General features: G+C 46.6%; 1 protein-coding gene and 1 long non-coding RNA gene across 4 annotated transcripts; both read left to right on the top strand.

Annotated features, from left to right (window-relative positions):
- Nucleotide 1: 1 nt before the first annotated feature.
- On the top strand, nucleotides 2-3,867 carry LOC147270885 (uncharacterized). Of its 3 annotated transcripts, none has more exons than XM_086203180.1 (7): nucleotides 2-142; nucleotides 2,064-2,172; nucleotides 2,253-2,323; nucleotides 2,433-2,519; nucleotides 2,609-2,688; nucleotides 2,809-2,955; nucleotides 3,066-3,867. In XM_086203180.1, the coding sequence occupies exons 1-6, from the start codon at nucleotides 59-61 to the stop codon at nucleotides 2,852-2,854; spliced, it is 477 nt and encodes a 158-aa protein (XP_086059306.1). In that variant the 5' UTR covers nucleotides 2-58; the 3' UTR covers nucleotides 2,855-2,955; nucleotides 3,066-3,867. The 3 variants fall into 3 exon arrangements, with proteins under 3 accessions (XP_086059306.1, XP_086059314.1, XP_086059324.1); XM_086203188.1 differs by having other exon boundaries at nucleotides 3,134-3,867; XM_086203198.1 differs by lacking the exon at nucleotides 2-142 and adding an exon at nucleotides 168-259.
- Nucleotides 3,868-12,756: 8,889 nt separating this feature from the next.
- On the top strand, nucleotides 12,757-18,936 carry LOC147270886 (uncharacterized). Its single transcript, XR_015115728.1, has 3 exons — nucleotides 12,757-13,711; nucleotides 17,619-17,690; nucleotides 18,464-18,936. It is a non-coding gene; the product is annotated as an uncharacterized LOC147270886 (long non-coding RNA).

An 18,936-nucleotide genomic window follows, 5' to 3' on the forward strand; every position in this document is an offset into this window, starting at 1 on the left:
GGCAGTGACAACCAAACTCTGTCCTCAGCACCGGTCTGCACTTAATTTTGGACCATTAATGGCTTTTTCCTGCACTGATTTCCGTCTGAGGACCAATCAGAATGTGTCTCTGCTCCGATACAAGGCGGGAGAGCGCGTCCAGGTGAGTCGACCGCAAATGTAGGAGCTTGAACCTTTGAAGGTGACGCAACAGTTCGAACAACCTTTAGCCATGGGACTGCTAGCAAGTTATAGTTCAAGAACTGTCAATGAAATGAAGGTGGAGGAAAACACTGCATTGTTTCAGGGGAAAATATACGATTATTAGTCAGTTAAAGTTATGCTAACCTGCGCTAAGCTAACCTATGTGAACAATTATGCTAACCTGCGCTAATCTAACCTATGTGAACAATTATGATAACCTGCGCTAATCTAACCTATGTGAACAATTATGCTAACCTGCGTTAATCTAACCTATGTGAACAATTATGCTAACCTGCGCTAATCTAACCTATGTGAACAATTATGTTAACCTGCGCTAATCTAACCTATGTGAACAATTATGTTAACCTGCGCTAAGCTAATCTATGTGAACAATTATGTTAACCTGCGCTAAGCTAACCTATGTGAACAATTATGTTAACCTGCGCTAAGCTAATCTATGTGAACAATTATGTTAACCTGCGCTAAGCTAATCTATGTGAACAATTATGTTAACCTGCGCTAAGCTAATCTATGTGAACAATTATGTTAACCTGCGCTAAGCTAACCTATGTGAACAATTATGTTAACCTGCGCTAAGCTAATCTATGTGAACAATTATGCTAACCTGCGCTAATCTAATAGATGTGAACAATTATGTTAACCTGCGCTAAGCTAATCTATGTGAACAATTATGTTAACCTGCGCTAATCCAACCTATGTGAACAATTATGTTAACCTGCGCTAATCCAACCTATATGAACAATTATGTTAACCTGCGCTAATCCAACCTATGTGAACAATTATGTTAACCTGCGCTAATCTAACCAATGTGAACAATTATGTTAACCTGCGCTAATCTAACCTATGTGAACAATTATGTTAACCTGCGCTAATCTAACCTATGTGTACAATTATGTTAACCTGCGCTAATCAAACCTATGTGAACAATTATGTTAACCTGCGCTAATCTAACCAATGTGAACAATTATGTTAACCTGCGCTAATCTAACCTATGTGAACAATTATGTTAACCTGCGCTAATCTAACCTATGTGAACAATTATGTTAACCTGCGCTAATCTAATCTATGTGAACAATTATGTTAACCTGCGCTAATCTAATCTATGTGAACAATTATGTTAACCTGCGCTAATCTAACCTATGTGAACAATTATGATAACCTGCGCTAATCTAACCTCTGTGAACAATTATGATAACCTGCGCTAATCTAACCTATGTGAACAATTATGATAACCTGCGCTAATCAAACCAATGTGAACAGTTATGTTAACCTGCGCTAATCAAACCAATGTGAACAATTATGTTAACCTGCGCTAATCTAACCTATGTGAACAGTTATGATAACCTGCGCTAATCTAACCTATGTGAACAATTATGTTAACCTGCGCTAATCTAACCTATGTGAACAATTATGTTAACCTGCGCTAATCTAACCTATGTGAACAATTATGTTAACCTGCGCTAATCTAACCTATGTGAACAGTTATGATAACCTGCGCTAATCTAACCTATGTGAACAATTATGTTAACCTGCGCTAATCTAACCTATGTGAACAGTTATGATAACCTGCGCTAATCTAACCTGTGTGAACAATTATGTTAACCTGCGCTAATCTAACCTGTTTGAACAATTATGCTAACCTGCGCTAATCTAACCTATGTGAACAATTATGCTAACCTGCGCTAATCTAACCTGTGTGAACAATTATGCTAACCTGCGCTAATCTAACCTATGTGAACAATTATGATAACCTGCACTAATCTAACTCTGGAATACACGCCACCTGTTAAATAGCTTTTAACATAATACACCACTGAAGTCTTGGTGACTGAACTTGAAATCTCATGTTGTTTTGCTAGCCTGCTGCTGGGGACCATTTGAGGAGCCGAGGGGACACGTGGGGCCGCTGGCGACCCTCCTGCCGAGAGTCCAACTGGAGGGACGGGCGTCGTAGCGCCGACGTCACAGGTAGGAACTTTCAGCTAAAGCCTCTGTCTCACATGATCGGGACTGAACTTCAACCCCTTATTGTCTTTCTTTCCCTCCAGTCAAGCGTGGACCTGGCCACCTGTCCCCTGCTGCTTCATCCAGGGACCTGACCAAGTGTGTCAGGAAGCAGGTCAGCAGGCTGTCTGGGGTTCATGCTCTGATTACTTCAGTTGGTGACGGTTTGTTGGATCGACGAGTTGCCGAAGAGCATTTTGAAACTGTTTTTAATGGTCTTTCAGAGCCTCACCACCAGAGAGATGAGGCAGCATCTGGACAGGCTGCTGCGGGACGAGGCCAGCAACAAGCAGATCTGGGACTGGGTGCAGGTGTGTGTTTTCTGGTTGTGGGGTGACGGGACCACATCAGTCTGTTGGTCAATCATGGTGAACCTGGATTGTCCTCCTCTCTTTTTCAGGCCAACCTGGATGAAAGCCAGACCGCTTCTGTGGAGTTCCTCAGAGCTTTGATGACAACTGTGCAGGTCTGCCGTCGTCGGTACGTGGGACTCATGTGTTTTGTTTGTTTTTTTTGACTGTCCTCATATTCAGTTCTGGGTCGTGACCCTGCTGACATGGAATTGAATACTCAGAAGTTTTCCACCGGTTTATCTGCTAGTTTCAGGCGAGCACCGCAACTGTCTGGATGCAGGACGGCTGACTAAGAGAGTCAGGCTTCTCAAGAGGTTTCTGATCGATGGACCCAAACAACTTCAGGCCCTCTTGGCCCTCCAGCAGCTGATGGCAGAGATGCATCACCCCAAAAGTGAGTGTTGACCTCCTGACCTCCCTGGAGGGTGGGATGAGTCTTGTTTTGGCTCCAAAGCCCCTAAACCAGTCCATGATAAAAGCTGCCGTGTTGCGGCGTCCCCGCAGTGCTGCTCCTGACGGTCTTTGACGTCTCCTTTGAAGAAGATGTCATTTACACCGAGGTCTTCCTCAAGTGGCAGGGAAGTGACGGTGCAGAGCAGCGAGCCTTGGAATCCGTGCGTCTCTTCTTCACCTGGCTGGGATAAGTTGAAGATGATGGCCCCCCCAAGTCCTCACCGGGGCCCCAGGGGCTGCACAGGCTGCTGGAAGGAGCCGAGGACAGTTTGGCCTGAGAGGCCGGAACCACTGAGGTGAACCATGAGAACGACTGGAGCCTCTTTTCATCTTTTTAAATGCTTTTCTAATTTAAAAAAAAAATTGTAATTGATTGTGTTTTTAAATAGTTTTTGTCCTTTTTTTGTTTTTGTTAATCAAAAATTGTAACTTTATTCTCAGTTTTAATGGGTCCAGATGTCTTTCTTTCTTTTGTGCTTGTTTTTTTTTTTTTTTTTGTTATGTTTGTTTTAAGGGAGTTTGTTTGAGAGAAAATAACCTTGATACCTAGAAAAAAGCTCCCGTCCACTGTCTGTCTGGCTGCTCTCAGGTTTTCTTCCAACCTCGGCCCTTCACCTGGTAGAAATCCACATGTTCTTAGATGTTCATGTTCCACATGTCGATATTTGCAGACATGCGTTAGGTTTGTGTCTGTTTAGAGATTCTTGGGGTAAATAACCGTCCCCACAGGTTTTCATCTGTCTGAATCAGTTTAAATACATCCCTCCACACTTTGATGTGTTCATCAGGTACATATCTAGATAGAAATGTGGACCACCATCAGGTACATATCTAGATAGAAATGTGGACCACCATCAGGTACATATCTGGATAGAAATGTGGACCACCATCAGGTACATATCTAGATAGAAATGTGGACCACCATCAGGTACATATCTAGATAGAAATGTGGACCACCATCAGGGACGGCTCTAGATAGAAATGTGGACCACCATCAGGTACATATCTAGATAGAAATGTGGACCACCATCAGGGACATATCTAGATAGAAATGTGGACCACCATCAGGTACATATCTAGATAGAAATGTGGACCACCATCAGGGACATATCTAGATAGAAATGTGGACCACCATCAGGGACATATCTAGATAGAAATGTGGACCACCATCAGGTACATATCTAGATAGAAATGTGGACCACCATCAGGTACATATCTGGATAGAAATGTGGACCACCCTCAGGTACATATCTAGATAGAAATGTGGACCACCATCAGGGACATATCTAGATAGAAATGTGGACCACCATCAGGTACATATCTAGATAGAAATGTGGACCACCATCAGGGACGGATCTAGATAGAAATGTGGACCACCATCAGGTACATATCTAGATAGAAATGTGGACCACCATCAGGTACATATCTGGATAGAAATGTGGACCACCATCAGGTACATATCTAGATAGAAATGTGGACCACCATCAGGGACATATCTAGATAGAAATGTGGACCACCATCAGGTACATATCTGGATAGAAATGTGGACCACCATCAGGTACATATCTAGATAGAAATGTGGACCACCATCAGGTACATATCTGGATAGAAATGTGGACCACCATCAGGTACATATCTGGATAGAAATGTGGACCACTATCAGGTACATATCTAGATAGAAATGTGGACCACCATCAGGTACATATCTAGATAGAAATGTGGACCACCATCAGGGACGGATCTAGATAGAAATGTGGACCACCATCAGGGACGGATCTAGATAGAAATGTGGACCACCATCAGGTACGGATCTAGATAGAAATGTGGACCACCATCAGGTACGGATCTAGATAGATATGTGGACCACCATCAGGGACATATCTAGATAGAAATGTGGACCACCATCAGGTACGGATCTAGATAGATATGTGGACCACCATCAGGGACATATCTAGATAGAAATGTGGACCACCATCAGGGACGGATCTAGATAGAAATGTGGACCACCATCAGGTACATAGCTAGATAGATATGTGGACCACCATCAGGTACATATCTAGATAGAAATGTGGACCACCATCAGGTACATATCTAGATAGATATGTGGACCACCATCAGGTACGGATCTAGATAGAAATGTGGACCACCATCAGGGACGGATCTAGATAGAAATGTGGACCACCATCAGGTACATATCTAGATAGAAATGTGGACCACCATCAGGGACGGATCTAAAAGCTTTTTTTTAAAGGTCTCAAAGGTGACGCCAAATCCTCCAGGCAGAGACACTCAGTCAAAAGCATCATGGGATATCTGCTGACTTGGACAAAAAACCATGTTGACCAATGTCCCAAAAATCTCTACATCCAGATGTAAACTTGTTGAATGTCTTTCTAGATCTTCACCTGGTGATCATCTTTCTAGACAAATACCTGATCACCAGCTAAATACCTGAGGAACATGATGGAGGTGTGTGCGTACCTGATGATGGTCTACGTGTACAAAGATATCTACCTGATGAACAGAGAGAGACGACACTGGACACCTGAGAGAAATCTGAATAAATCTGAGCGGTGGAGGGAGATGGTGGGTGGGAGCTTTTATTGATTTGATTTTATTGTTTGTTTTTTTTCCGTTATTTTATTAATCGGATCCTGTTTTTCATGCTTTTTGATGTTGGGGTTTTGTTTTTTATTTGAAAGTTGTGATGTTCACCTCTGTTTTAACAATGTGTTTTCTTTTGACTTTTATTTATTTTTTAAAAATTGTGATTGTAGATTTTAATGTGTATTTTTTTGTCTATCTACATATATATCTATATCTATTATATGGATATATCTATATATATATATATATATAGATATATCCATATGTATAGATTTATATCTACTCCTCCTGGAACCGTCACCTTATCCTGGTGGAGGAGTTTGAGTGCCCTCATGACCCTAGGAGCTGTGCTGTCTGGTGCATTTTGCCCCTGGTAGGGTCTCCCAAGGCAGACTGGTTCTTGGTGAAGGGCCTGACAAAGAATGGTTCAAAAGACCTACAGGAAGAGGGCCAAGAGACTGAGTACCTGGCCCTGAGGGTTACCCCCCCCCCCCCCGGGGTAGTGGCCCATGGGCGAGCTCCTGGTGGCCATGCCCTTGCCCATGGGGTGGGGCTGTGCCCAGCCCGAGCTGCATACATGGTCTCGTCCCCCCATGGGCCCACCACCTGCAGGAGGACCCGGAAGAGTCTGGTGCAGTGTGGATCGGGCAGCAGACCAAGGTGGGGGCCTTGGTGGTCTGATCCCTGGTGATGGAAGCTGGCTTTTGGGACATGGAATGTCACCTCTCTGGTGGGTAAGGAGCTGGAGGTGGTGGAGGAGGTGGAGCGTTCCTGGCTAGACAGTCGGCCTCACCTCCACACGTTGCTCCGGCTCCTGAACCCAAGTCCTTGAGAGGCGTTGGACTCTCCTTTGCTCAGGGTGAGAGGGTCGGGGTGGGCTTTCTGATAGCCCCCAGACTCTGCCTGTACATTGGGGTTCACCCCAGTGGACGAAAGGGTTGCTTCCCTGCCCTTTGGGGTCGGGAAGGGGGTCCTGACTCTTATCTGCAGGTGTGTGTGTGTGTGTGTGTCAAATATATACATAAGAATTAAAAATGTGTTTGGTTTTTTTTTGTTATTGCAGCCTTTGTTTTAATGTGCCTCCTTTTTCCTGTTAACTGTTTTTTGTTCTTAATTTTCTTTCTTGTAACCTCTGTTTTAATGTGTCTTTTTTTCCGTTTGTTTTTTTTGTCACTGAAAATTGATGATCTTAATGAAATGTTTTGTGTTCATTGAATTGCGAATAAAAAAATCAAATTAAAACAATGTTTGAATTTTGTTTGTTTTTTTAATCTGGGAAAATAGAAAACTGTCAAACTCCTGGACTGACAAGAACAGGTCTGGATTGTGTGCATCACTGTTTGTGTGCACTAATGTGGTGTCACGTGTTACAAAGTTGGAAGATTCCTGTCTTTTTGTCCGAGTGTTCTGGTCGTGAGAGTCGTTCAACAACCACACGTTGAGAGTTTCAAACGGATCCTAATTATCTCTCACTGAGGGAGAATCTCCCAGTTATTTTCTCCTCTCGCTCTGAACGTCCTCAACAAAATGTCACCCACTGAATTTTTGTACAAAGAATTCTGACAGGATGTGGATAAATGCTGCATTTAAATCAGATGAAGATTGTGCTGAGAGAAGAGGAACCTTTTTCTCAGGTTCTTTTTTTAATCTTAAATGATCCTCAGTTGTGGATGAAAAAGAAGCAGAATTGTTTTTTTCCAATTGAGTTCTTCCTCCGGAGGGTCTTGCCAGTAGAGGGCAGCAGCTGGTCGCTTAACTAAAATAAAGCAGAAGAAGACGCCGGCGCTCGCCAATCACACGGCTTCACCGCAACATTGAATTACAACAAATGAGGGAGTCGCTATTTTCAGTCGCTCAAAAAGAAATCCTGCGGCACTGAAAAGAATCATAAACACTCCCGGACATAGTGATGGTCGATGAGGCGTCATGAAGCGTGTCGACACAATGACACTGTGTTGATTCTGTGTCACTGAATACTGACACCTGCTGGACTTAAAAATCCCTGCAGGCAACCTGAACTGACGCTGATTTGATGACTGAGGATCAGGCCTCCTCAACAGCAGCTTGAGCTTCTGTGTCTTTGTCTCACTGAGAGATCAAAGACAATTTGTGTGCTCAAAGAAATCATTGAGAAATCAAGGTGAGATCAAAGAAAGAATTCTAAGATCAAACACAGAACTCTTAGATCAAAGAAAGACTTCTAAGATCAAACAGAACTCTGAGATCAAAGAAAGAATTCTAAGATCAAACACAGAACTCAAGATTCAAAGATTCAAGATTAAAGTGTTTGTTGTCATGTGTACAGTATAGAAACATGTTTCCCTGAACAATGAAATTCTTACTTTGCTGCCCACAGAATTCCTAACATCAGGAACATAAAAAGAAATTTAAATTTACAATAAACAGTGACTGTAGAGAAGTGAGGAAACAGTGCAATTAAACAGTGCTGTGCAAAATATTTGAGTATTGCAAAAACAAGAATTGTTGATGCAGGCAGAGGTCAAGTAGGGTCCTGAGGTGGTTTTGTTAGGAGGTCAGGAGTCTGATTGCAGAGGGAAAGAAAGAGTTCTTTAGTCCTGTTGTTCTACATTTCACACTTGTGTCCCTCCAGCCTGAGGGTAGAAGTGTGAACAGACGTGTTGGGGTGGGTCCTTCAAGATGGAGGCAGCTCTGCTGTGGACTGCAGTGGTCGATGCTCTGCAGGGAGGGCGGTAGAGTCCTGGTGGTCTCCTCAGCAGTCTCCGCCAGCCTGTGCAGGGGGGGCAGTGGAGTCCTGGTGGTCTCCTCAGCAGTCTCCACCACTCTCTGCAGGGGGGGCAGTGGAGTCCTGGTGGTCTCCTCAGCAGTCTGCGCCACTCTCTGCAGGGGGGGCAGTGGAGTCCTGGTGGACTCCTCAGCAGTCTCCGCCACTCTCTGCAGGGAGGGCAGTGGAGTCCTGGTGGTCTCCTCAGCAGTCTGCGCCACTCTCTGCAGGGGGGGCAGTGGAGTCCTGGTGGTCTCCTCAGCAGTCTGCGCCACTCTCTGCAGGGGGGGCAGTGGAGTCCTGGTGGTCTCCTCAGCAGTCTCCACCACTCTCTGCAGGGAGGGCAGTGGAGTTCTGGTGGTCTCCTCAGCAGTCTCCACCACTCTCTGCAGGGAGGGCAGTGGAGTCCTGGTGGTCTCCTCAGCAGTCTCCACCACTCTCTGCAGGGGGGCAGTGGAGTCCTGGTGGTCTCCTCAGCAGTCTGCGCCACTCTCTGCAGGGGGGGCAGTGGAGTCCTGGTGGTCTCCTCAGCAGTCTCCACCACTCTCTGCAGGGAGGGCAGTGGAGTTCTGGTGGTCTCCTCAGCAGTCTCCACCACTCTGCAGGGGGGGGCAGTGGAGTCCTGGTGGTCTCCTCAGCAGTCTCCACCACTCTCTGCAGGTGTTTGTGGTCCACAGCAGCAGCACTGCCGTACCACACTGTGATGCAGCTGCTCAGATGCTCTCAACGATGCAGCTGCAGAAGTTGCTGATGCTCTTAGGTGACATGCCAGATTTCCTCAGCCTCCTCAGGAAGTCCAGCCGCTGTTGTGCTTTCTTCACCTGCTGTGTGGAGTTTAGTGTCCAGGTGAGGTCCTCGCTGATGTGGACGCCCAGGTACTTGAAGCTGCTCACCCTCTCCTCTTCAAGCTCCTGGATGAACAGTGGCCCCTGAGGTCTCCTCTCCTTCCTCATGTCCACAATCATCTTCTTAGTCTTGACTTGTCAGAGCACAAAATAAACCACTGAAACTGATAGGGAAGCACCAGACAGGCTTGTGTGAAGGATGTCAGGAGGAGGAGTCGGTGGAGCAGGGATTTCTGAGGTGGAGAAGGGATGAGGAGCAGAGAAAGTCAGGAGGAAGAAGCTGAAGGACTCAGGGGTGCAGGAGTTTACACCAAAAAGATTCCTGAGTCTGGGTGAGAGCCCAGGTTAGGGTGCTGAGAGCTTTCTGGAGGGAGACTGGTGGTCATGAGAGAACTGAATGGATGGAGGGGGGGGGGGGTAGAAGAACAGGGAGGCAGTAGGGGACACAGGAGTGGGATAAGGAGTTTAATGATAGACGTGATGGTAGAATATTGTAGTAGATCTGGTTAGGATAGGAAGACTGGAAGTTACTGTGTGGTCCACACTCCGGATCAGAAGGTGGCGGTAATGCACCAATAAGCTGGATGACAACCAAAGAAGAAGAAAAAGGAGAAGAAGAAGAAGAAGAAGAAAAAGAAGAAAGCGGGACGTTTTCAAACAACAAGGAAAGAAGGAGAAGTCCGCGAACCCCCGGCCTCGGTCTTTGTCTCCTGAAGGCTGAGTGGCGCCGGTAGAACCTCAACATGTGCGCCGCGCAGCTGCTGCGGGTGTCGGTCCAGGAGCGGATCCTCGCCGCCGCTGAAGACTTCCTGCTGCAGCTGGGAGAAGGAGACTCAGCGGCTGGAGTCCCGGTGCTGAGAGCGCTGCTCACCGAGCGGCTGGCGGCGGCCGCGGAGCAGATCGTGGCTCTGCTGGAGGAAACCGTGGCGGAGTACGAGCGGGAGAACCGCCGGCAGAGGTTGCTGCTCGATGCCGTGCTGAAGCCCCGAGTCAGGCTGGACAGAGCAGGTGAGTCCCCGCAGGGACCTGCTGGGCCCCTCATTCAGCCAGGAAGTGGAGCTGCAGCAGGGCCGGTTCTAGACGGGGGCAGACAGAAATATGAAGGGGGGACAGAGGTGGGAAAGGGTGGTGGTGATTGTTTTTTTTTTTTTTTGGGGGGGGGGGGTAGTTGGTTCTCTGGATAACTGTTTTTGTTATGTAATTGGATTGCACTTTATCAGACCTTTACCCTAAGACCGGTCAAACCTGGTCCCCCTTATCCCACCTGAAGGCTCAGCTTCTGCTGGTGTAACTCTCAAGTCAAATCATTTTTATTTGTTTGAACCAAATCACAACAAAGTTCTCTCATGACTCTTTACTAGTAGAGCAGGTCCAGCACCAAACTGCTTCAATGAACCTCCACCCAACAATTCTCCATCAGCAGCACATCCTGCAACAGTGGTGATGAACACCTTCCTTTTAACAGGCAGGAACGTGGAGCAGATCCCTGCTGGAACCTGACAGGCTACGTCCTGGGTCGTTTGCATCCAAACAGTGATTGGGTGTTGATGGAGGGCTGTGGAGTTGGAGTGGGGTGTGTGTGCACACGTGTGTGCCGCGCGTCATGAGAAGATATACACACACACACACACACACACACACACACACACACACACACACACACACACACACAGAGCGGTGTGACAGAGAGATGAGAGGAAGCTGACACTGTATCACGTACCTTTTTCAGCAGATTTTTCCGCTCCTGCAGATCATTTTGTCAACTCTTAATCCAGTAATGTTGGGAGTCCATCAGGATTTGTGGGGTTTTTAACTTAATTTTGTGGAAAAATCCCTGAGACAAACTCCACCTTCAGGAGCCAGAAAGAAGGATTGGATTGTTTTTCTGAAGGCAAAGGTGGTCCAATCCCATCCATGATCCCAGACCTGCTCAGTGCCCCCTCAGATAAAGATGGTGGATCAAATCAACAACAACAAGTCAGTAAAAGTCAAAGAGCAGGCAGCACAATGTTGGTGGGACTTGTTCTGATGATGGAGCTCCATTCTACCACCATCATGGATCAGAGACATGAGGAAAGCTGTGGAGCAGCTGAAGGTGGTTGCTGCCAGGCTGAAGACCACCAGACACATCAGGAGGACCAGGATGTTGATGCTAAAAGGGCAGCACAGGACTCAGTCAGCACACACACACACACACACACACACACACACACACACACACACACACACGTGTCAGCAGTCTCTGTGTCCTGCAGCAAGTCACATGATATCCAAATGAGTCCCGTCAGAATGAACCAACGTTACAGTCGATTTAGTGGACAAAATCCAAAGGCAAACCTCCTGCAGACACCAGTGAAGCTCTGTTGTTTCATTTCAATGCAGTTTCAGTCCAGATCAGTGAGTCCAGAGCTGCTAGCTTGACAGCTAAACACGGAGCATCACAACACTCAGCAGGACCCTGGCTGGAGTCGTTCTGCCAGCTTGGGAGAGTCCCAGGGAGAACATGCAGACTCAACACAGAAAGATCCTGTGCCTGAGCCGGGGCTTGAACCCAGAACCTTGTTGCTGTGAGGCGACAGGTTGAACCACTGCACCACTGTGCCACATATATTGGAAATTATACAGGCCTATTAAAAAAAATATTTTTGTTTGCTCCCTGGCCCGCCTGGGCTGAACTGGCCATTCGAGAATTACCCCACTTTTTCCCGTGGCCAGGACATCCCTGGACCCCACACACTGACCAGGAGAACCGGGAGGCACCGCTCATGCGAATGCTAGCCAGCAAGTGTCTCTGGTCCAGTTGTGACCGGAATCCGGGTCCTTGTGTCTAACTGTCTGAGCAGGAGTGGAACAACGTAGAAGTATTTAATAGTTGATGGCTGTTCTGTGTTGTTGGAGCCGTTAAACCTCACCAGGCCCGGGACATGCTGGGCGCCATCTTGGCTGCTTCCTGACCAACATTAGCTGGCGTCGTCAGGTTTCCAAGTGGTCTGGTGTAACTTTGCTTAGCTCAAACCCAGACTGTCACTTTCAGGATTGTTGTGGCAGAAAGAGGTGGATGAGAGAAATCTGTGGATGGAGACACAGCAGCCCTGCTAACAACATAGTCAGAGATGTCTTCCAATGTGACACACCTTTTTATACTGAAGAGAGGCTGTCTGTGTGTGTCCCAGTTTGCTGACTGGTCGTCAGTAGCAGGACGTCTCTTTTCATTGAGTTGATTTCTGTTTCTGTCTGTTGCTCCGCTGTTTCAGAGTCAAATGAAGAGATTTCTGATGTTGCTGTTTGTGTCCTGCAGATGTGGAGCAGCTGCTGGTGATTAAAGAAGAGGTTCCCCCTGAGCTGCAGGACCCAGAGCCCCCCCACATTAAAGAGGAGTGGGAGGAGCTCTGGACCAGTGAGGAGGGAGGGCAGCTTCAAGGGCAGGAGGAGGCTGATATCACCACGTTCCCCTTCACTCTGGTCCCTGTGAAGAGTGAAGGGAACGAAGAGAAACCTCAGTTCCCACAGCTTCATCAGAGTCTAACTGAGGAGAACTTGAAAGAAGAGTCTCTGAGCAGCAGCCCAATTCATCCTCTGAAAACAGAAGGTGATGGAGAAGAGAGTGGAGGACCAGAACCTGAACCAGCCAGCAAGGTAGATCCAGATCCACTTGTACAACCCCAGACTGACGACCAGATGTCAGACTCTTCTGAAGCTGAGACTGAAGTCAGTGAGGATGATTGGGTCAGACCTGATAACACGGCCACCTCTGAGCACACGGAACCCTTTGGCTCAAGGAGGAATTTGCTTCAGAAATTGAGACCAGGACAGAAAGTGACTCATTGCAGCTCAAAAGAGCAAAAATTAAAGACTGAAAGAGAATCAGAGATCGTCAGGAACGTGAACTTTGGTCCTTCTGATTCTCAGACAGAAGTCAGTGAGGATGAGCGTCCTTTTAGGTGCTCAACATGCAGTAAAGGTTTTAGTTACAGAAGTGGTTTAGGTACACACATGAGAACACACAGTGGGGAGAAACCGTTCCCCTGCTCCATTTGTGGCACAAGATTTTCAAAAAAGGGAAATCTGACAAGACACATGAGAACACACACTGGAGAGAAACCATTCCCCTGCTCAATTTGTGGCACAAGATTCTTAGAAAAGAGACATCTAAACAGACACATGAGAACACATACTGGAGAGAAACCATTCCCCTGCTCAGTTTGTGGCACAAGATTTTCAGAAAGTGGATATTTGAAAAACCACATGAGAACACACACTGGGGAGAAACCATTCCCCTGCTCCTTTTGTGGAAAAGCATTCTCAGCTAAGGGATATCTGAAAACACACATGAGAATGCACACAGGGGAGAAGCCACTCCTCTGCCCTATTTGTGGCAAAAGATTCTCAGAAAAGGGAAATCTGAACAGACACATGAGAACGCATACTGGAGAGAAACCATTCCCTTGCTCAGTTGGTGGCAAAAGATTCTCAGATCGGGGACTTCTGACAAGACACATACGGTAAGAATGCATACTGGCGAGAAACCATTTGTCAAAACATGGCACTAGAGCTGTGACAAAAGAGTGGGAGATGCAAGTTGAAAACTAAATAATGAATGTATTTATCTAAAAAAAAAAAAAAAAAATCAAAAATGGGCCCAGGTGCGTCCAACTAGGAGGAATGAACAGCTCCCCACCCTCCAGATACCTGCTGCAACACAAGAAACATCATGAAAGACATGAGGTTCCACGTGACTTTTCAGTTCAACCTTTCCCAGAGTGATGCTGAAAAACTGGTGCATGCATTTATCACTTCTCGGCTGGACTATTGCAACTCTCTCCTCTCAGGATGTCCTAAATACTCTCTAAAGAGTCTCCAGCTGGTCCAGAACGCTGCAGCGAGGGTTTTGACGGGAGTTAAGAAGAGAGAACACATCTCTCCCACTTTAGCTTCTCTCCACTGGCTTCCTGTAGGATCTAGAATCGACTTCAAAGTCCTTCTGCTAACTTATAAGGCTCTCAATGATAAAGCTCCATCCTATTTGAAAGAGCTCATTAGTCCCTACTGTCCCACCAGAGCACTCCGCTCCCAGAATGCAGGTCTTTTAGTGATTCCCAGTATCAATAAAAACAGACTGGGAGGTAGAGCCTTTAGTTACCGGGCTCCTTTACTGTGGAACCAGCTCTCTCCATGGGTCAGAGAGGCAGACACTTTAACTACGTTTAAGTCCAGGCTTAAGACCTTCCTCTATGACAGAGCCTTCAGTTAGGACTGGTTCAGGTAGCTCTGAACCATTGATAGTTATGCTGCTACAGGCTTAGACTGCTGGGGGACACATCAGGTTACATGGAGCCCTTCCCTCCTCTCCTCTCCTCTCCCCCTCTCTCCTCCCCGTACATTTTTGGAACTGTCATTACCACTACTTGTTGCACTTTGTAGTTTGGCCTTGGTGTCTCGCAGTCTCTCTGTGTTTCCACAGATCCACCAGAGCCCCAACCGCCGCCTGCATCGCCCCCCCCCCCTCTTATTCCCTACTGTTGCACTGGCCTGCGCTCCCCTTCCATGAACCAGTCTGCCATCCAGTCCCCCATCAAGCTGGCTTGCTCTCCCTGCCTCCCCTACCAGAAGCTTCTTCTTCAGCTGTTATTAACATTTCCGTGTTTCTCACATTTTGTATTGTAAACTGTTTTCTTGTCTGGAACAACATCAACTGCACGTCTGTCCGTCCTGGGTGAGGGATCCCTCCTCTGTTGCTCACCCTGAGGTTTCTCAGATTTTTCCCTGTTAAAAGGGTTTTCTATGGAGTTTTTCCTCAGTCGATGTGAGGGTCTGAGGGCAGAGGATGTTGTTATGATGCCATGTGAAGCCCTTTGAGACAAACTGGTGGTGAAAACGGGCTCTACAAATAAAATTGCCTTGTCTTGCCTTGCCTTGCGTTGGGAGCTAACTTGCGGTATGGGCCGAAACCAGATTACTTTTGGATGCTGTTAAAACACATCCCTGCAATTGTTTGAAATAATTAGAATACAAGAACACACGTTAGGTTTGTTTTGCCCTGGAATTGTCCTTTAAGAGCTTCGCAAGTGGGGAGAAGAATTTAAGCACTAGTCTTGATTTTACTGGAGGCCGGTGCAGCGAAGCTAAGACTTGGGTGATGTGGTCTCTCCTCCTCGTTCCTGTCAATACATGTGCAGCTGCATTCTGGAGCAGCTGCAGAGTCCTCAACCACTTGTTACTGCAGCCTTATTATAAAGAGTTACAGTTGTCCAGCCTAGAAGTAACAAATGTATTGGGTAGTTTTTTAGCATCATCTTGAGACAGAATGTTTCTAATTTTTGAGATGTGTAGATGAAAAAAGGCGGTCCTTGAAATTTGTTTAATGTGGGAATTGAAGGACAAATCCTGACCAAATAGAACTCCTAGGTTCCTAACAGTGCTGCTGGAGGCCATAGTGATGCCATCCAGAGCAGTGATATCACTCAGTAATGTGTCTCTCACTGTGTTCACACCAAACACGAATGTGAATTTCACGTCGCGTTATTCTCGCAAATTTGATGCCAGATCATTTTAGTGTCCATTTGTGTCATTCGCGCGAATACGCGAATTCACTCAATTGCTTGAGTAGTGAGTTTTTCCGGCAACGTTTCTTTCCACCATTTCACCATGAATATTCAAAGAACTGTTGCGTTGTACCTGCCGTGGAAGGCCGAAGTACGTTGGAAAACTAAACGCCGTCGTATCTGGGTGAAGAACACCATCTGGAGGCGAGCTCAGCTAGGTGAATTTCACCACTCGGTGATTCGAGCTCCTCCAGGGGCTGTGGTGGATAACTGCCTGTTCCAGCGGTGTTTTCGGATGACGACTGGCCAGTTTGACAACCTGCTTGCGAGGATCGGTGACAGAATGTAACGAATGTACACCAGCTTATTCAACCAGTTCTTGTAATTTTGACACTTGTATGTGTGTCACACACAGCCATAATCAACTTGTCCTCCATTTAGTGACACAGTCAGCCATGACGTCGGGACATGCTCAACGCTGATTGGCTATCGTGACGCGAATTTTTTGCCAAAATTGAATATTTTCAACTTGAGCCAATGGCAAATATCGTGGACGTGAATTTGCGTCATTTGCGCCGGCCGACTGAAAATTTGCGTCATTCGCGCGTTTGCATAGACTTTGGATGGAAACTATTCGTGCGAATGGGTGAATTCGCGTTTGGTGTGAACACACAGTCAGAGACTATTTCCCCAACCTCTACATTGGCATCTACAGTGTCATCCAGTCATGTGACTGAAGTCATCCTTCTTTTAAAGGAGCAATGGAGTCTGGAGTTGTTGGTAGTGAACCTGCAGTTTTATCTACTATGAGGTCCACCTCCAATGACTCAATTCAGAATCAGGGATCTCTGTAGTAGGGAGACATGTTATTGAGTGTAACACAGGTGGAATGACTTCCTTCAGATGTGGTCAGACCCACCCTGAGAGTTTGGGGAGAACCCTTGAAGCCTGGGACTTCAGGTCCAACGCTGAGACCACGGCGTGATGGAGAGTTCTGATGATTCATCAGCACAATCAGACTCTGATAACTCCTCCCTCCCTGGTTGATCTGAGTCAAAGTTCCCATGTCTGATCAACTTCCTGTCCTGATGACATCACTACTGCAGGTGACCAGTTAGCATTGCTCTGTTTGATGAAGCTGCGTTCAGGGAATGAGGAAGTTTCCCTTTGTGTCACTGCTTCTCTACTAATCTGATCTCTGATCAGTTCACCAAGAAGAGTCTGGGGTCAGGGGCTTGATGAGTAGAGCTGTTTAGTCAGGAGGAGGCTGCTCTGATTGGTTCCTGACACTGAAACAAGGCCAAAGCTCAAGTACACAGGCTCACATATTGAAGTATTCTCAGTCTTCCCACTTCAAGTATTTTCTCACTTCAAGTATTTTCTACTCTGCACACCAAGTTACCTCTTATGTTAAGTTACTAGCTGAGAGTTGTGCAGGACACTTGGATGGAAACATAACCTTTTTCTCTAATCAGCACAACAATGTGGGCGTGTAGTGAATCAACACCATAACAGTGACGAGGAATGAATGCAGCAGCCATCTTGGAATCACCAGGTTTACAAGGCTTCCACACGGTGAGAGCAACCCCTCGATGGAGGAGAAGAAGCCGGACCATCAAGAAGACCTGAAAGAAGAGAGCAGAGGCAGGAAGAGGAACCAGAGACACACAAACAGACACAACACTGCCACCTTCTGATCTGATGACATCAGAGTTGAATGTGTGGACTGATTTGGAGGCCAAGCCTCACAATAAAAGAAGCATTTTCATGGGAATGTGTTCCATCCAGGGCTTCACAATAAAAGCATTTGAAATGTTGAGTCATTTTAACAGATGTTTGTGTGTATCGGTTGTTATATGAGTCACAGCAGGTTGACAGTTTGGGGAGAAACTCTTGAAGATTGGGACTTCAGGTCAAGCAGTGACATCACGGTGTGACGGTGAGTGTTGATGACAACCTGACTCTCAAACAGAAAACAGAACAGGAGACTGAAGAGTGATCACTCAAACCCACAGGCTGAATGAGACATCTTTTAAAAACATTGAAACTCTGAGTAAAACCATAGAAGCACTCCTGTCTAGTCGGTGCTAACAAGTTAGCTGTTGAGTGAGTCCAGCTGTGCTGTCTAGGAATCCTGGTCAAAAGCCTCCACACATTAGACAGCGACTGCACGGTGGTGCAGTGGTCAGCACTGTCGCCTCACAGCAAGAAGGTTCCAGGTTCTAGTCCTGGCTCCAGCACAGGATCTTTCTGTGTGGAGTCTCCATGTTCTCCTGTTCCTGCGTGGGTTCTCTCTGGTACTCCAGCTTCCTCCCACAGTCCAAAGACATCAAGAGGGGATGAGGCTGATTGATACTCTAAATTGACTGTAGGTGTGACTGTGAGTGTGAATGGTTGTCTGTCTCTATGTGTTGGTCCTGTGATGGACTGGTGACCTGTCCAGGGTGAACCCCGCCCCTCGACCAATGTCAGCTGTGATAGGCTCCACCCCCCATGTACCATTGCAGATAATCAGTATAGAAATGGAAATTTAGCTGCTATGTTGAATCAGAAAAACCTTTTGAAGTAAACTTTTGCTTCAGTCAGAAAGGAGACTGTTGTTAACTCACAATGGTTTGTGATTCTGCCGTAAGATCAATTTGTTTTCCACCCCTTTTTATCAGATTCACATTTCTAAACTAACAGGTTTATTTTGTTCTTTTCCTTTACCAGAGGACAGTTTTGATCCATCAACCTCTGGTTCTGGTCCCAGCTCTCTTCCTCTGCTCCTCTCTGCTCTACCATCTATTGAACAGGCCTTGATTTAGGAGAGCAGGACTGAGACAAGAACAGGAATGTGAGAGTTGAAGGGATGGACATCAGGCAGCTGGTGTGTTGGTGGATCTGTGGATCCTGCTGGAAGAAGCAGGGTGGAGCTCTGAATGGTTCCTGTCTCAAAGAGCTTCTCTGTGCAGCTCCCATCAGCTCCTAAAAACAGGAAACCAGCAGATTCACTGTTGAACGGTGGCATTAAAATGATGCCAGTGCTGGTTGTCTCTGTCTAAGGGTTGTGAGGGCATCCAGCTGCAGCCAGGAGACAAACAGGGACGCTGCTTGAGGACATCATCCAGGAGGCTCTCCATGGTGTGGAGCTGGGGTCTCAGACAGGACCTTGGAGAAGAACTTCTCAGGAGGAAACTCATCAT

This window comes from Aulostomus chinensis, chromosome 1, assembly GCF_037954235.1.
Source record: "Aulostomus chinensis isolate RoL2024-O1b breed Wild chromosome 1, RoL_Achi_v1.0, whole genome shotgun sequence".
In the NCBI taxonomy this organism is placed as follows: Eukaryota; Metazoa; Chordata; class Actinopteri; order Syngnathiformes; family Aulostomidae; genus Aulostomus; species Aulostomus chinensis.